At 41.1% G+C, this 18,799-nt stretch overlaps 1 protein-coding gene across 1 annotated transcript; it reads left to right on the top strand.

Moving 5' to 3' along the window:
• The first annotated feature begins 279 nt into the window (after window positions 1-279).
• LOC148896861 (kinesin-like protein KIFC3) lies at window positions 280-18,679 on the top strand. Its single transcript, XM_088999652.1, has 20 exons — window positions 280-625; window positions 727-849; window positions 1,039-1,135; window positions 1,862-2,022; window positions 2,091-2,337; window positions 6,249-6,421; window positions 6,510-6,575; window positions 8,123-8,260; window positions 8,330-8,527; window positions 8,613-8,786; window positions 9,910-10,057; window positions 10,738-10,868; window positions 11,696-11,807; window positions 11,911-12,092; window positions 13,005-13,109; window positions 13,192-13,322; window positions 15,002-15,122; window positions 15,210-15,339; window positions 15,487-15,716; window positions 17,071-18,679. Exons 2-20 carry the CDS (start codon window positions 748-750, stop codon window positions 17,194-17,196), a joined length of 2,772 nt encoding a protein of 923 aa, XP_088855778.1. The 5' UTR covers window positions 280-625; window positions 727-747; the 3' UTR covers window positions 17,197-18,679.
• The last annotated feature ends 120 nt before the right edge of the window (window positions 18,680-18,799 follow it).

Here is an 18,799-nt window from a genome sequence, read left to right as displayed (position 1 = left end):
ACATCACGTACGGACTCTTCACCAACTCAAAAACAAGACTTCCTGAATATTCAGAGCGAGTCTTAAAACGTAAAATATAGCTATATGCGGTGGAATCTTTGTAAAATACGCTCAGTAGAAGTCATTTGAAGCCATTTTACAAATTATGGACACAACTTGTCCAGAGAAGTCGGTTGTCCTTTAAACAGCTTCTTCTCCCGTTGCGATTAACTCTCTGCTCCCTAACTGAAATCTAACTGTATCGTGCCTCCTTGTAATTTTGCACAACCCTACGGAACAGCATCCCATTATAATCATTGCAAACTTGCTCCCCAAAAGTAAAAAATATATAAATAAAATGAAGCCTTGAAAAATCAGCCCTCCAGCCTCCACCGCAGCTGTCTGAGGCGCTGCACTCAGCATGCTTGCTGCAGCTGCAGCCTGTAAATGGGCCAAGAGCGCAGAAGAGGAGGAGAAAGGGGAGGAGAAAACAATCAGATGGACCGCTCAACACTGGGATGCTGTTGCTGGCATTCGGAAAGGATCTGCATGGCGAAGATGTGTCATCGATAAAGTGTGAAAAAAGGGAATACAAATGACAGAATGTTGAATTGTTGCCACAGAGGAGAAGACACTATCTATTAAGGTAAACAAGATGGAGTGCTCTGCGTGATGGAATGTGGTCACTGTTAAATTTTTTTTTACCGTAGCTAGAAATGTCTTCTGCTGCATGACTTCAATTCACAGGAACTGTTGCAGCGTGTGGAGATGTATGCCTTCTACTCCCTTTTAATCTACATCTTCTACAGTGTTTTCAAGAAGGAGGAGGAAGAGGAAGCATTGGAGGCATCATGTGGAGCCTCCACAGATGTACGTCAAATCATACTCAGCCATGCCATCATCAAATAACATTTTTGCGAGAGGACTCATAGCAGAAACGTGACAGTCAAAATGGTGTCTAATTCTTAGATAAAAACAATAATTCCATACAACTCTGACTGCAATGTGTAAATATTATGATCATTACCACCTGACCCTCATTTATCTGTCCGTCCTCAGGAGCCTAGACCTGTTTCCATGGAAACAGGGAGAAGAGAGAATAATGGCCACACCCCCAAAATGAAAAAGAAGGCCTGTGCTGGGTTCAGTGACTCAAGTAAGTGTTCAAAAATAAACAATGGAGATGAATATAATACGATGCTAATTCACGATGCTAACCTATTTAAAATCACATTCTCTGTCTAGTTTTATCTCTTGTTATTATTTATGATTTTATCCGTGGTTTTATTGATGTCACTGTTTGTGTTTGTAAAGTGTCCCTGAGAGCTTTGAAAGGTGCTTCTAAATAAAATGTATTCTTATTTAAAATCAGAATAAGAAAGCCTTTAAAATCCCCACAATGGGGAAATTTGCAATCTACAGTAGCAAAATTGAAATGGGTTGGGGGTGTGAAATTACAAACAAAGAAACAAAGTTTTCTCTGCATAATAGAAATGTCAGAAGACTGAAATGTATAATTTATAAATGTATATTTATATGGATACATGTATTTTTAATAATAATAATAATAATAATACATGTGATTTATAAGCACCTTTCAAAACTCCCAAGGTCACTTTACAGTCACAGGATGCGTTTTTTTCTGTGGGTGAGCAGCGGCAGCCATATGCGCCAGCGTTCACTCAACTCGGAATAACTCAAATAGATAGAATGCTGGCTAGCAGTTAATAGAGATAAGAGATAGCGAGCTAGATAGCTACTAGATGGCTAGCATGATAGCCAGCTAGCCAGCCAGATAGGTAGATAGTAAATTATTATAAATTGTTATTATTATTATATATAACTCTCTGTGTCTGTGATTGTGATTAATGTGGCCATCCAGGCAGTAGTAGTGACAGTGATGATGCATCCCTGAATGAAGATGAAGATGAGAAAGATGGCTTCGACATCCCAGCTTGCACCCCTCTGGCGGCATTTTTATCCTTTAAACAGGAGTCTGACAAAACAAGGAACTCACAGGCGCAACTAGAGACAGCAGGAAAGGTAATATCTTGACACAAATGAATACTTTTTGCACCCAAAAAAAGTGCAATAAATAAACTTGTGTTCAGTTAGGAGAATCCCCCTTAATGGCCGTCATGTCCCACCTGCTGAGCTTCCTGGAGCAGTACTCGCACTTCCAGCAGTTGCAGCAGCAAGCTGAGCAGTACCGCGTTCAACTCAGGAGGCATCGTGTTCATCACCGCCAACAGATGAAAGCATTACGGGCTTCCTACCGTCAGCGCCTCAAGGACAAGAAGAGTATTATTTGTAACCTGGAGGAAGCGGTCAGTCAGCAGCTCAGCCCACAAAGTGACGGTGAGAGAAAAGGTCAAGTGTATAAAATGGAGGGAGGGAAGACGATGGATGGGGGAAGACGATGGATGGCGCATTATTGGACATTTAAGTTTCTATATGGAGACATTCACTTTTGGGGTCATCTTTACATCTATAATAATAATAATAATAATAATAATAATAATAATAATAATAATAATTGGATTGGATTTGCCTTTATTAGTCTCACAGTGGAGAAATAATAATAATAATAATAATAATAATAATAATAATTGGATTGGATTTGCCTTTATTAGTCTCACAGTGGAGAAATAATAATAATAATAATAATAATAATAATAATAATAATAATACATTTACTTTCAAAGCGCCTTTTAAAACACTCAAGGTCACTTTACAGACACAGGAGATACGTTTTTCTGTGGGTGAGCAGTGGCAGCCACACGCGCTAGCGTTCACTCAATCCGGAAGTAACTCAAAAAGATAGAAAGCTAGCTAGCTAGATAATAGAATGCTCGATAGTTAATAAATAGATAGCTAACTAGATCGCGCATATGTTTCCTGGCTCAAATAGCTAGCTAGATAGCTATATTGCTAATAGCTAGCTAGCTATATTGCTAATAGCTAGCTCTCTAGCTAGCTAGATAGCTAATATGTTTCTGTGTATGTATACATTTCAATTAGTTTCCATCACCTTTTTCCAGGTGACTCTTACGATATATGTGACACGGTAGCTGAGCAAATGTTCAGAAACATTACAAAGAATGAAGACTGTTATTGTAGTTGACATGGGACAATTTTACATTTTGGTTCAGATTTGAGCAAGCAACATGGAATTTCCAGAGTATGATTTGCTTTCGTGGGTTGAATAGAATGATATGGTGGGCCAAATTTGACCCCGAGCATTGACTTTGACACCTGTGGTTCAACCAAAAAAAATAATCGTAGCTCTCTGCTAATCTTAACATCTAATGGACCGAGAAACACATTGGCTAGTTAACGACTAACCAGCTAACTGACTAGCTGGAAATTAGTTGCTGAGCTTTCTAACCAATAAGCTAACTGGTAAAATTCTGGCCTTCTGGTGGCTTTTGGGTGCAACAAGAGGTCCCCAGACCAAACAAGTACAGCAAAATACATTGACGTGATGGAAGGACCGCTACAATGCGTCTTTTTTACGGTCAAGGGCGGTCCTTTAGTGACGTCACGTACGGACTCGTCACCAACTCAAAAACAAGACTTCCTGAATATTCAAGCCATTTTACAAATTATGGACACAACTTGTCCGGAGACGTCGGTTGTCCTTTAATTGATTTTTCAACAATAGTATTTTAGTCCCATTTGATGAGAATGGGAACATAGTGTTTTTTGAGTGATTCGTGATGGAACAGAGACGAGACAGTTGCCTGTCTGTGAGTGCATATCAGCATGGAGCAGATGGCAGTTTCACCTTGGTGCAGAAAGGCATAACTAATTCTAAACTCGTTTGTACTAAATTCATCCTGTCTACTTGATAACTAATGTTAAGCAGATTCCTTACTTACAGACAGTGTATTGTCGGTGTTCAAATACCTGACATGTTTCGGCGACTACTTCCGCCTTCGTCAGAGTGTCACGGATGTTGCTGTGACGCGCCATTTTCAGCTGGTGTTGCTATGAGGGCGTGACCTACCTGTCAGAACTGACAGGCAAGCCACGCCCCCCGCTGTCCGCTCGTCCCTCCAGGATGCTGCTCCAGGTAGTAGAGAGCATGTAAGCTCCCTCATCCCTGTTGATGGTCCTTGGTCCTCGCTTTCGGATTTCAATGGCCTCCCTGATCCAGCGCTGATGTTTTTTGTCTTCGGTGCGGATGACTCTGGCCTTCTCCCAGTCCATGATGTGGTTCTCTCTTTTGCAGTGGTCCGTGATGGCTGATTTATGGTGCTCCTGTTGTGCTTGTTCTTTTATTGCTCTTGTTTGGATTGTTGCCGTCTCCTTCTCGCACTCGTTCTTGTGCTCTTTCTTTCTTGTATTGAAACTCCTTCCTGTCTCCCCGATGTATGATTTATTGCATGACTTGCATGGGATTTCATATATTGAGTTACATTTGTTTTCCGGGAGTATTTTGTCCTTTGGGTGTACCAAGATTTGACGGAGAGTTGTGTGTGGTTTGACCGGTGTGTTTATGTTGTGTTTCCTCAGTGCCCTTTGTATGCGTTCTGTGATTCCTCTTATGTACGGTAGTGTTATCATTGCTCTGTGTTCTTGTTTGTTTGTTTGCTTTTTCTTTCTTCCCTGTCTTGTGTTGTTTTTGTTTTTGACCTGCTCTGCCCCTTTAGTTATTGCCCACTGGGGATATTGGCATTTTTTCAGTGCGTGTTGTATATGTTTTTCCTCCTGTGTTTTGTCTTCCGGGTCCGTGATTATTGTGGTGCGTTCATGTAATGTTCTGACGACTGACAACTTGTGAATGGTGGGGTGTTCAGATGTCCAAAGGAGATATTGGTCAGTATGTGTAGGTTTCATGCTCTCTACTACCTGGAGCAGCATCCTGGAGGGACGAGCGGACAGCGGGGGGCGTGGCTTGCCTGTCAGTTCTGACAGGTAGGTCACGCCCTCATAGCAACACCAGCTGAAAATGGCGCGTCACAGCAACATCCGTGACACTCTGACGAAGGCGGAAGTAGTCGCCGAAACATGTCAGGTATTTGAACACCGACAATACACTGTCTGTAAGTAAGGAATCTGCTTAACATTAATTCTAAACTCAATGGCCGTTCACGTGTTTGGAGTACTATATGATTCTGTATGATAGCACCACTGAGACGAAAGTGTGTGATGGCCTTCTCATGAATAGTAATGCTTGTAGGTCACAAGATAAGGATTCCATATTCCTTGTTTAGATTCTCAGGTAATGGCGCAAGTGGTTTATTATGAATCATATCTGAGTGTTTTTTGGTTGATTTTTGCCCTGCACGCACATTTAAAAGTCTGGCGCGTGCAAGTTGGCACGTGTACTCGTATCGGACTAAAAATAGCAGCTGGTGTCCTGGTGTTGTAAAGCTGTTTGCTTTGTGATGCCCGTAACCCAACATGCAAGGACTTAGAAAATGTGCAGGTGCCTTCAAACAAAAATACATTCTGGATTCAAATGTCTGTTTCTGTTGATTAGATTAATTAGTTTTCTCACAGTGGGGAAATTTACATTTTACAGCAGCAAAAACAAAATACAGGAGCTGCTGTAAAGGCAGCCACTCTCGCCGTGCCACCGTTAAGTTAAATAAAATAATAATAATGTGACACACCACAAAAGACATGGAGAATTTTCAATGTTTTGCACTTTCTGCACCCTCTTTGTGACATGAAGCAGTTTTAGATGAAAGAGGATATCAAAGCATCCTTTTCACCAGTGAAATTAAGGATGTCATGGTGGAATGGGCACAAAGCTGTAGCATCCATTGACGAAAAGAAATTGTCTCACATCTCCTGTCCCACGAAAATCCGCTTCAATTCCAAGCCACGACAGTTCCACATACCCATTACTGTATTTATATTTACCAGGAACGGATACAAATAATAACGTTAGCTAAACCTGACTGTAAATAAGAATTGACGGAGCCTGTCTGGCAACTTTTGATGGTGTGGTTATTAAGATCCTTCTCATTCTTCTTCTACTCTTTTTAAGATGTTTATGGATACGTTTGTTTTTGCTTTTGAGCTTGAGTGAGGCTACATGTGAGGAGCTTGACTACCCTGGAGAGTCCAAAGATAGCAGCAGCAATAATGTTAGCATCACTGACTCACTAATTGCTGGTGTGCGAAAAGGCTTTAAGTGCATGTTGAATGTTCATGAATATTCCATGTGTGTTCAAGTCAAACTATGGGTAAAATGTGACAGAATATAATCAGGGCTATTTCCGCTGCTATTCAATAGACCAATTGTGTACTTTCAGGCCGGAGCAGCAGTGACGCTGGAGCTCAAGCGGGAGTCCACAGCCTGGTGGAGTCTCTGTACGGCCTCCAAGGGGAACGCAGCAAGCTCAGAGGAGAGCTGCGTCTTCTGCGCTCACAGCTTGAACAGAAGGATCGAGACCGACACTCGCGTATAATGGCTTTTCAGCAGCAGGTAGAGATACAACAGTAACATAAGATCTAGGTGTGTCTAAGAAAGAAAAAAATAAATACAAATCAATCAATCAAATTTTCTTGCACAGATCGATGAACTTAAAAGTGGAATTGAAGAACGTGAGGAGGAACTGTGCAGGCTCAAAACTGCCACTGTAAGTCTTTTCGAGTGCAGTCATAGGAAATAATAATTTTTAAAAAACAGAACTAGCAACTCTAATTTATATAGTATATATCTACTGTAAACATTTGTCTAGATCTATCTGAAAAATCATATGATTATGAGATTTTTTTTTCGAATGTACATTTTGTGCCATTGTGTTCCATTTTCGCATTCGCTAGATTACAGTTGTCAAAATTAAGGCTCAGGGGCCAAATCTGGCCCGCCTTATCATTTTATTCAGCCCGCGATAGCAAATCAAACATGTCAAGTGCCATGATGCTTGTTAAAGTCCGAACCCAAATTTCAAATTCTTGTATGTAAACCACAATACCAATCATTATTCCTGACTGCAATCATTAATTTGTTGTGTTTTCTATGGAGAGGATGAAACATTTTATTGCCTTCCGCAAATTCATAACGGCCACTGCGAGGTAACCATAACTACAATGTGGCCTGTGGCAAAAAAAACTTTGACACCTCTGTTCTATAATATACTCTCAATCAACACATGAGGTCAATGTTATGTAGCTAGCTATCTATTTGCTCTCTATTAGCTAGCTAGCTAGCTAGTCTTTTCGAGTGCAGTCATAGGAAATAATAATAAAAAAACGGATAGCAACTCTTATTTATATAGTATATATCTACTGTAAACATTTGTCTAGATCTATCTGAAAAATCATATTATGATTATGAGATTTTTTTCTAATGTACATTCTGTGTAACCAGCTAGCTAGCTATATATTTGCTATCTATAAGCTCGCTAGCTAGCTATTAGTTATCTATTAGCGAGCTAGCCGCTGTTCACCCACAGAAAAACTGATCCTGTGACTGTAAAGTGAATAAAATGAAATGTATTATTATTATTATTATTATTATTATTATTATTATTATTATTATATTATTATTATTATTATTATTATTGTTGGGGTAATTCGCCATACAAACATCTCTAAACATCGCTCCGTAATCTTTGTTTACATTTTGAACCTCCTCATACGTCATATCCTGCCTTCCTTTACATGATGTCGCATTTTCATTACGTCACATCCTGTCGTGTCATTACTATGCACCGCATAAATACTCCTGCAGTCCGTTCGTCTCGCTCTCTCTCTCTCCATGCTCCCTCCGCGGCCGACACCGTGATGCCCCGCGCTCTCCCAAATTAAATCAACTTTCTGTTCAAGACCTGGCTCCCTGATGATTTAACCATCGATCTCCATCAACACCCGTCGAAGCAATGAACCGAGGGCGAACGATAAAAATAATCTGACAATTATTATTATTATTATTATTATTTGTTACAATACAAATCACATGTAAAAATAAATAAATAAATAAATAAATAAATAAATAAATAAATAAATAAATGGATGAATGTGGCGGGCATTAAGGGTGTCAAAATCGTTTTTTTGCCACGGGACGAATAAAATGATGTGGCGGGCCAGATTTGGCCCCTGAGCCTCGACTTTGACTCCTGTGCTCGAGATAAAAATGACAGTTGTCCCAATACTTTTATCAACTGTGCTTTGTTTTCATCAGGGCGCCACCGATTCAGAAAAACGCGTATTGTGTCTTTCGGCGGAGAACGAGACTCTCAAGCAAAGCCTGACTGTCACCCAAGGCCTCCTGCAACAGCTGACCACCATCCCCCCACAATCTAGCACCATGCTCATCAAGGTGAGACGCGCCATTGCTCCCGTTTATTCCCTTGGAAAATTTCTTGAGGATTCTTATTGTTTTTATTAGGAAAATGAGAATCTTCGAAGCCGGGTGCAACAGCTGGAGATCTCCCTGCAGCAACGTGCTGAACGGCTGTCGCAACTGGAGCAACAAAGTGAGCAGAGCGAGTGGAGGAGAGGGGAGGAGCTAAGAAGACGAGAAGACAGAGTGAGGGAGCTTCAGTTGGAGTTGGATAGAGAGAGGAGCAAGGAGCCTGTGGTTAAGGTACAGACGGAACTGCTTTGTAGCTTTGTGATGTGGAAATATTTAACATGAATATTTGGCAATTACACCTTAATATTTCTCCCAGTACATCACCCAAACTGTTGAGGTGGAGTCTCCAGCCACCATGAAGCAACTGACCAAATCCAGGCAGAGGAATGAGTTACTGTCCGAGAAATTGTCCAACCAAAACGAGCGTTGCAAACAACTGGAGGAGCAAATCCGAAAGTCGGATGAATACAGCTGCAATCTGCAGCACAAGGTGCATATCTTCAATCCTGTATTGCCCCCCCCCCACAAAAAAAACCCAACAAATCTATCATATACAGTAGTATCATAAAACAAAATAAATGATATTCCATCAAATAAAATCAATAATAACGGGGTATTATAATGAGGTACATCTCGGACACTTAATTAGGTACATATACTTAAATTGGCATGTCCAATCAGCCTGCCATTCAAGTTTTTGGAATGTTGGAGGAAACCAGATTACCCGGAGAAAGCCCACACTGGCACGAAGACAACATGCAAATTCCACACGGGAAGGCCAGATCTGGAATCGAACCTGGCACATCTGCACTGTGAAGTTGATTTGCTATCAGACCATCGAGCAGATGTTACATAATAATAATAATAATAATAATAATAATAATAATAATAATAATAATAATATATATAAATAAATATTACCACTATGACTGACACTACTACTACTACTACTACTACTACTAGTAATAATAATAATTATAATAATACGTATTGAATTACTGCATACATGGAATTATGTCATAACAAACACCAATATTACATTCATGTTTGGTTATTAACTCAGTCACTGCCATTCCCGAATGTATTCGGGAATTGAAAAGCATGACGTGGAGCAACATTCCCGGAATTGTACATCCGCCCCCATTTCAGTTTCAGATAACTCCAGACCCATATAACTTAGGAATTAACTCTTTTTTTCTGATCAAAGAAGAGACTGTAAGATTTTTTTACACTGCAATTAAGTGTTTATGTCGTCCTAAAACTTAAGTATTCTGTGGGTCCTGCAATTTGAGTGAATATGACAAAAACCCTGGCACAGGAGTTGATACATTTTTGCACATGAGTTAATGAGGAAATTAATGCCAATACATCATCTCCATCAGCATAACTGTCCATGTTTTTATGTTCCTGTTGTGTTTATTATTTTGCTTTGTGTTGACTATTATGTTAAGTGCTTTGTTCCACCTGCAGCTGTTGTGAAAGTGCAATATAAATTAGGATGTATTTATGACAGTTTTATCAAATAAGACAAAAAGTGTTTTATTTTTTATTTTTTGGTATTTAGCCAAATTCACCTTTAACCTAACTGAATTTATATTTTCATCTTTTCATAGATTGCATCTTATGAGAGGGAGATTGGACAGCTGAGAGAAGAGTTATTGAAAGAGATTGGACACTTGGAGGAAAGGAAGGAGGAGGCAGTGCGGGCGGCTGCAAATTGCTCAGCAGAACACTTCCAGGATCTGCAGCACCAGTTTTTTGGTCAGTCATATGACATGAACAAATTTAACAGTCTATGATCGATGAAAAGGTTTTCTTCAGCCGTCATCTGTACTTCTTTGAAGGTGTCGGACGTTTCACTTCTTATCCAAGAGGCTACGTCAGCGAACTAAAATCGTTTGCTAGTAGTAGATGCTTTGAAACGGGAGTAAAAGAAGCTATTTTCATAAAACAGAAAAACCCTTCACTAAATCGCCATGGTGGCGTGAGGTTCAATTTGGATCGTTCGTACAACAGACTTCTTAGGCAACATATGCTTAGTTATGCTGATGAAGTGATACCAGAGCAAATGGAGCCATCAGGCCAGTCGTAGACCCCATAAGGTAATCGGTCAGGACAATAGAAGTAATTATTGTAGCCGCAGGGAGTAGTCCTCTGCTCCCCCCAACCTGAGAGCAGGGACCAATCATAGCAGAGTCTGGCACCGCCACATCTGGACAGTAGGGATATATATATAGGGCCGAAACTACCAGCAAAAGATTTTAGTTCGCTGACAAAGCCTCTTGGATAAGAAGTGACACGTCTGACAACTTCAAAGAAGTACAGATGACGGCTGAAGAAACCTTTTCATCGATGGACCACTCCTGTACGACTGAGAGCTTACACAGACGTATCAGACTATGATGTCGTATTGAAACACAATTTTTTTTCTTCCCCGACAGGTTTACAGAAGCGTCTGACTGCTCTCCCGCCAACTCTGCGCTGCATGAAAACTGACTACGCCAGCTTGCGGAGCCAAGTTCGTAACTTCTCCGAGTTTTATGGTGCGGCGATAACGGAGGCAAAGAAACAGGTGAGCACCATCTCATGACTTATTTACGACGAAATTCAATTTCAATCAGATTTATTCTTTGAAAATATAATTACAGTAAAGTCTCGTTATATCGATATCGGATATATCGATAGTCCCGGTTATATCGATACTATTTCTATGCACGCACGGAGAAAATTACATGCAAACAGGGTCGGATATATCGATAGTCCCGGTTATATCGATATTTTTTCTGACTCACTTGAATATCGATATAACGAGACTTTACTGTATTCACAACTGCCTATTCTCTTCACTTCATTTCTTTTTCTCTTATCAGCAATGCTTCTATTAAACACGTTTTAATTGTTTTCATCCAATCGGATTTCAGCCTTATGTGTTGCTATGTCAATTTAACTCATTCACTGCCATTCCCGAATTTATTCGGTAATTGAAAAGCATGATGTGGAGTGCAATTCCCGAATTTGTCCGGGTTTTGTTTTTCCTTGCAAGGGGTGGCGATAAAGTGCTGGTCAGACCTCTGGCAAGGTTTTTCCCTCCCATGAGGAGGCAGCATTTGCCTTTTCTACAGCCGCCCCAATTTCAAGCTCAGATAACACCAGATAACTTAGGAATTAACTCTTTATTTCTGATGAAAGAAGAGAGTCTAAGGTTTCTTACACTGCATTGAATGTTTATGTAGTCCTAAAACTCCATATTCTGTGGGTCCTGCAATTTGAGTGAAAATGACAAAAACCCTGGCACTGGCGTGGACAGATTTTTGCACATCGTCTGGCAATGAATGAGTTAATATCACGACGTGTCCTCGACACACAAACAATGATGTCATCATCATTTTCGTTCGGCAGGTTTCAGTAGCAATTTCTGAGATGTCCGAGGCCAATAAAGACCTTCTGGAGAAATACAGAAAGGAGGTTGCACTACGCAGGAAGTTGCATGAACAGCTCGTGGAACAAAAAGGTAAGCACTTGGGCAACGGGAAATTATTTTGCGAGACCCCCGGGACAAATATTGTCATCTATCAGCAGTTATTAAAAACTTCTGTTGACATCCCGTCGCCTAGGCAACATCCGTGTGCTGTGTCGCGTAAAGCCCGTGTTGAAAGAGGACCAGCATGACGAGGGCCAATCGGTGGTGGTGACCACAGACCCTGACAATGAGTCCTCTCTGAGCGTGCTGAATAAAGGGAAAGGTCGCACCTTTGAGCTGGACAAGGTCTTCCATCCTCAGGCTGACCAAGAAAAGGTACCCCAAATTCACAACAAACATAAAACTAAGGAATTATCTGCAAATGTTAATATAATTAGCATTTTGCCATCTTGGATTGGATTGGATTAGCCTTTATTAGTCTCGCAGTGGAGAAATTTACATTTCACGGTACAAAAGTTATGGAAGGAAGAGGAAAGGAAAGGAAGAAGTAGAAAAACAAAATACAGGAGCTGCTGTAAAGGCAGTCACTCTCGCAGCGCTAACATGAAGTCAAAACAACAAATAAAAAACAAAATACCAAATAATGTGACACAACACAAAAGACCACAGACAGTCATTCAATCTTACGAACTTTCTGCACGCTCTTTGTCATATGAAACAGTTGTAGATAAAAGAGGAGAGGTGCAAAGTATCCTTTTCACCAGTGGATCAGGGACATCATGGTGAAATGTGCATGTCTGCTACAAGCTAAATGTTGAAAGCAAACACCAAGCTCTAGCATCCATAGATTGTCTCACATCTCCTGTCCCATGTAAATCCGCTTCAATTCCAATCCGCAACACTTCCATATACGCATCGAGGCTTTCTTCCTTTGCGCTGAACAAAGCGGGGCAATAAAAATGCTGCCCATTACAGGCACAAAAAAGCACAATCACCCTGGAGCTGTCCAGCGGTGACGGTCAAATGGAACTGACATTCCTGCCAAATCAAAAACAGTGCTGGCATTTGCGTGCTGCCGAAAAGGCGCAACCACTCAGCAGAGTCTCCTCCTTGATGAATGTCGTGGCCAAAAATGCTGAAAAACAATCCATCCATTCCACACAACTTAAAGTGACAAAAGAAAACACAAAAACCACACAAAACAACAACAAAAATAAAACAAGGCTTGTGAGAGCACTTGTTGACTGCTGGCTACTCAGCCGCCATCTCGTATTCTTAATCTTTCAGGTCTTTCAAGAAATTGAGCCTCTTGTGATCTCCTGCATCGATGGCTACCATGTTTGCATATTTGCATATGGACAGACCGGTTCTGGGAAAACATACACAATGGAGGTATTGAAGTTGTGTGGGTTTTTGCCCTTTCACTCTATATAATCGAGACAAATCTATCATTGATCTTTGTTTTGCAATTTAGGGCAGTGTGGAGAATCCTGGTATCAACCAAAGGGCTCTGAAACATCTCTTTTGTGAAATAGAAGAACGGAAGGACATGTGGTCTTATAGCGTCACTGTTAGCTCTGTGGAGATCTACAACGAGGTGCTAAGGTACAGCCAGATTCGGGTCTAAGTATGCTGATGGAATTATGAATGCGAGTTAACTTCATTCACTGCCAGACGATGTGCAAAAATGTATCTACTCCAGTGCCAGGGTTTTTGTCATTTTCACTCAAATTGCAGGACCCACAGAATATTTGAGTTTTAGGACTACATAAAACATTCAATGCAGCGTAAGAAACCTTAGACCAGCGGTGTCAAAGTCATTTTTTGCCGCGGGCCACATTGTAGTTATGGTTTCCTCTCGAGGGCCGTTATGAATTTGGGGAACCCATTAGAATGTTTAAATCCCTTCAAATATTACATATGAAGCACACAGCAAATTAATGAATAACTCGTTTTCAAATCTGAAGTCAAGAATAATGACTTTTATTGTGGTTGACATCCAAAAATATGAAATTTTGGCTCAGATTTTAGCAATCGTCATGGAATTTAACAAGTTTGATTTGCTTTCGCAGGGCGAAAAAAATGATGTGGCGGGCCGGATTTGGCCCGCGGGCCTTGACTTTGACACCTGTGCCTTAGACTATCTTCTTTCATCAAAAGAATTCCTAAATTACATGGATCTGGAGTTACATGAGCTGGAAATGAGGGCGGCTGTCAATGCGCACCTGCATCTGCATGTCACAAAGTCAAAGCGTTTAGGTTTCAAAGCTTGCTGGATAAATCGGGCGAACTGAACTTCCATTTTGGCGAAGACTAGCAGAGTAGCAAAGAAAAATCTCAGCTCTCGGGCCACTATGGTGAAGCTGGAGACTGCTGTTAGCTATGAGCTGCTAGCAACGTTGAAGAATACGATTAGCTATGAGCTGCAAGTAGCGCTGAAGAATGCTACTAGCTCTGAGCTGCTAGCAGTGCTGAAAAATGCTACTATCTATGAGCTGCTCGAAGCGCTGAAGAATGCTATTACCTATGAGCTGCTAGCAGCGCTGAAAAATGCTACTAGCTATGAGCTGCTATTAGCGCTGAAAAATGCTGCTAGCTATGAGCTGCTAGCAGCGCTGAAAATGCTACTAGCTATGAGCTGCTAGCAGCACTGAAAATGCTACTAGCTATGAGCTGCTAGCAGCACTGAAAATGCTACTAGCTATGATCTGCTAGAAGAATGCTATTAGCTATGAGCTGCTAGCAGCGTTTTTGAGTGTTAGGTGTAGTCTTTAATAAGTTCACAGAGTTGCTTGTTCTGTAGCCACAGAGGGACACAAGCCAGTGTCTTATTGTGCCGGTCCGAAGCCCAGATAAATACAGAGGGTTGTCTCAGAAAGGGCATCCGACGTAAATGTTTGGCCAAAACAATCATGCGGATCAAATCTCTGAAGATGGAGGACACTGATTCGCTGTGGCGACCACGAAAGGGAAAAGTCGAAAGGAAAAGAAGACAAACATTAAATGCGGCGTAAAAAAACAGACTCTCTTCTTTTATCAGAAAAAAATAGTTATATGGAATTATCTGAGCTTGAAATGGGGGCGGCTGTACAAAAGGCAAATGCTGCCCCCTCGTGGAAGGGAAAAGAAAACATTACCAGAGGTCTGACCAGTGCTTTATCAGCACCCCAGCCCGCAAGAAAAACAAACAACCCAAACAAATTCAGAAATGGCGCTCCACGTCATGTTTTTCAATAGCCGAATAAATTCCAAAATGGCAGTTAATGAGCTATTTTGACCCTCAGAGATCTATTGAGTAAAGATGGAGAGAAACTGGACATCAAAATGAACCCTGACGGAACAGGACAGCTACACGTGCCGGGCCTCAGGGTCATCGACGTTAAGAGCTTTCAGCATATAAAGAAGGTGAAAAAATGGTTTGCGTTCTTCTCATTTTTTCGATGGGCCTGAATTTAGTTAAATTTCGACTTTAACGATATTGTCGGTCTACAGATTTTAGCCATGGCGCGCAGGAACAGGATCACATTCGGTACGCAAATGAACGAGCACAGCTCTCGCTCTCATGCTCTGCTCTGCATCACCGTTCAGGGCACAGATCTCGCCACCGGCTCCAAAACTACCGGTAGGCCCAATAGCAATCAATATTTCAACATCTAAGTGAAAATAACTCATATGCTTTGACCTTTCTTTCCGTATTAGGTACAAATGACATTTCAAAGGTAATTTCAGCATCGCTGACATTTTCGTTTTCCCCCCCCCCCCCCCTCAGGGAAGTTGAACCTGGTTGACCTGGCAGGATCGGAAAGGGTATGGAAATCTGGCGCAGAGGGCGAGAGGCTGAAGGAGGCCCAGAATATAAACCGCTCTCTGTTGGCCCTCGGGGACGTCATCCAGGCCCTGAGAGCGCGACAGACGCACATCCCTTTCAGGAACTCTCGGCTTACGTACTTGTTGCAGGACTCGCTGGGTAAAGGCAGCAAGACGGCCATGGTGGTGCAGGTAGGACGACGTCTGATTTGGTACTTTTCAAAAAATGTTTTTTGGTTGCGGAATAAGGCTGTTATAGTGATTAGCATATTTGCCCTACTGTCAAAATGTCCCGAGTTCGAATGTCACATCTCAGTGTGGATTTCACATTGATTTTCTCCAATTTTCTCCATTATCATTTCATCTAGAACTGCTTCATGTCACAAAGAGGGTACAGCGAGTGCTGAAGAATGAATGACTCTCTGCGTCTTTGTGTTGTTATTTTATTTGTAACACACAGCGGCTCCTATCTCACCCGGCAAATTGGCGTTTTTGTGTTTATTATGTTTGTCAAAGTCATTCTAAGTGCCTTTCACGCTGGGTCAGAGAGGACAGTAATTTCATCTGTGCTGTATGTCATGCATATTTGCATATTTGACAATAAAGCTGACTTGGACTTTGATTACCAAAACAAGCATGTTAGGTCCATGAATAACTTTACAGTATGCATATACAAACCTCGGTTTTCGAACATTTTGGTTCTCGACCAATATGGTTTTATGGTTGTGCTGATAAAGCGCTGGTGAGACCTCTGGCAATGTTTTTCCCTCCCACGAGGCATTTAACATTTGTACAGCCGCCACTATTTCAAGCTCAGATAATTGCAGACCCATATACTTTAGGAATTAACTCTTATTGTGATAAAAGAAGAGAGGCTAAGGTTTCTTATGCTGAATTGAATGTTTACGTAGTCCTAAAAAACTCAAGATTCTGAGGGTCCTGGAATTTGAGTTAAAATGACAAAAATCCTGGCACTGGAGTGGACACATTTTTGCAAATGTCTGGCAGTGAGTGAGTTAAGAATTTCCCATCATAATATCCCATCTTGCACATGCACAAAATCCGACTTCAACGGACAGTTAGGACGGCGGAAAAAATCATTGGCACCGCCCTAGCCACTCTCGAGGACTTGCACACTGCAAGAATCCAAACTAGGGCGCGGAAAATCCTACTGGACCCTCCGCACCCTGCCCACCACCTTTTCCAGCTACTCCCCTCAGGCAGGCGCTACCGATCCATGCGCACCAAATCCAGCAGACATTTAAACAGCTTCTTCCCCCAAGCCATTAACTCTTTGAACTCTTTCAACAGTAGCCAAAATGGAACTGTATAGTGCCACTTAGCAGTTTTTTTGACGACGATACTAGTGCAGCGTGTTCTACCGGAAACAAATTCCTTGTGTGTCCTACATACTTGGCAATAAAGATGATTCTGATTCTGATGTTAACTTCATACAAATTGGCCTCGACAGAGAACTCGAGTTTTGTCAAGTCGGGCTCTTATTTATAAGACAGTCCTTTCGCTGATTTTGCCTTCTTTTCCAAAGGTGTCTTCTCTGGAGCGCAACGTAGGTGAGACACTGTGCTCTCTGAAGTTTGCCCAGAAGGTGTGCAAAGTGGAGTTGGGCCCTGCAGCGAGGAAGATCGAATCAAGCGGTGGCCACTGTGACTGACTGAACCAGAGACTTCCCGTAGCAACACAAACGCAGTTTCAACTCATTGTTTATCACCTTACAATAGTAACCAAACAGCTATCCTGCTCAAGGGCTAACTAAATCTGTCCAAGTCAGATATTATTGATACAAGCAAAAAAGTGATTATCTTTCGCTGTCACCAAGCACATTCAGGAATATTTATATGTTCATGCCACATGCCAAAACAACTTCTGCCTCCACCACGGTCGATTCTATGCTTCATGGAACCACTCTTGTCTCCCTTTCCTTGACGAGGAATACAAATTTCAGGATCTTCTCACCAATCATCAGCATCAAGAGCAGTATTCACGTTAGTTTTACCTCTCCCACAAACACAACACGTCATGTTGTGATGTTTTGATGGATATTTTTCCAATGTAATAGTCAAACATGTTACGTAACGGCACTAAATTCCCATTTTGACAGTACGATTATATATGTGCTGTCTGATGGAAGTAACGCTTTGCTTCTGTTAAGAGCAGGGGTGCTCACATTTTTTCAGCATGGGAGCTACTTTTGAAATGACCAAGTCAAAACGATCTAATATATTGACGATTCTTGCAATTTATGATAAATTAGAACCGCATATGTTGCACAACACAACATCATTACGTACATTTTTTTGCCATTACCCCAGTTAAATCTGATTACTGGTAGACGTTACACATTTTGAAAATGTCATCGTGAAAAAAAGTTCCCCTCTCATTCCGTATGAAAAGGATACGGTATTTCGTCTTACTTGGTCCAGCGCCACCACTCATTTTTATACCCTATCTTAAGTTTAAAAAGAAAAAAATGAGCGAAAATCAGGATGTAACTAACGACTAGCTTGTTAACTTCGCAACGCTCATGGGAGTTGTTTGAGCACGCTGTGTATGTAATAATGAGATGTCACGATTGGTTGTCTGGTGTGTCAATCAAGTGAAGGGTGGCTGATAGGCTGACGTCGTTTTTTTTTTTCAAAACAACTCGACTTTGCTATTTATATATTTTATATTATATATATTATTTGATCTAGAACTTTAACTAAGCAATTACATATTAGGGAGTAAGAAAATAAACAGTTTTCAACTATAAAAAATACAGTAATTCATATTACCATATGAAGTATCAGAGTATAGTGTAGTAACTTGGAGATCGACAGGTCGATCGACGTTGTGAGCACCCCTGGTGTAGAGCCTTATTTAGTTTCTTTCTTTTTTTTTTGCCTTTTAACAAGGGCAACAGCAGTCAAGTATATGCAGGTGGCCTTGTATTGTAGTGAGTAGTGCAATATACTCCGCAGGAGAAATTATGGGCCTATGTGGACAGTAAATGCACTTTATGGGTAAAGAATATGACATAGTCATTTCAGACTAGGCGACGGAGGTACTGGCAATATAGATATCACTAGTGACTATTATACCAAACAAATAAGTTTTAGATGTGTTTTCATCATTGTTCCAGTGTTTCACCCTTTGAATCAAAAGTCAAATTTGATTCACTTGTAGCAATGCGCTATTGTGGACACTTATTTATTCGAGTGATAGTTTTGACTCATAAACATAATGTGCAGGATTTCAAAAGTGTGTGTATCCTGGAT

Source organism: Hippocampus bargibanti, linkage group LG06, assembly GCF_051943395.1.
Source record: "Hippocampus bargibanti isolate YZ-2025 linkage group LG06, ASM5194339v1, whole genome shotgun sequence".
Classification (NCBI taxonomy): Eukaryota; Metazoa; Chordata; class Actinopteri; order Syngnathiformes; family Syngnathidae; genus Hippocampus; species Hippocampus bargibanti.
This window is presented reverse-complemented; position numbering and strand designations above follow the sequence as displayed.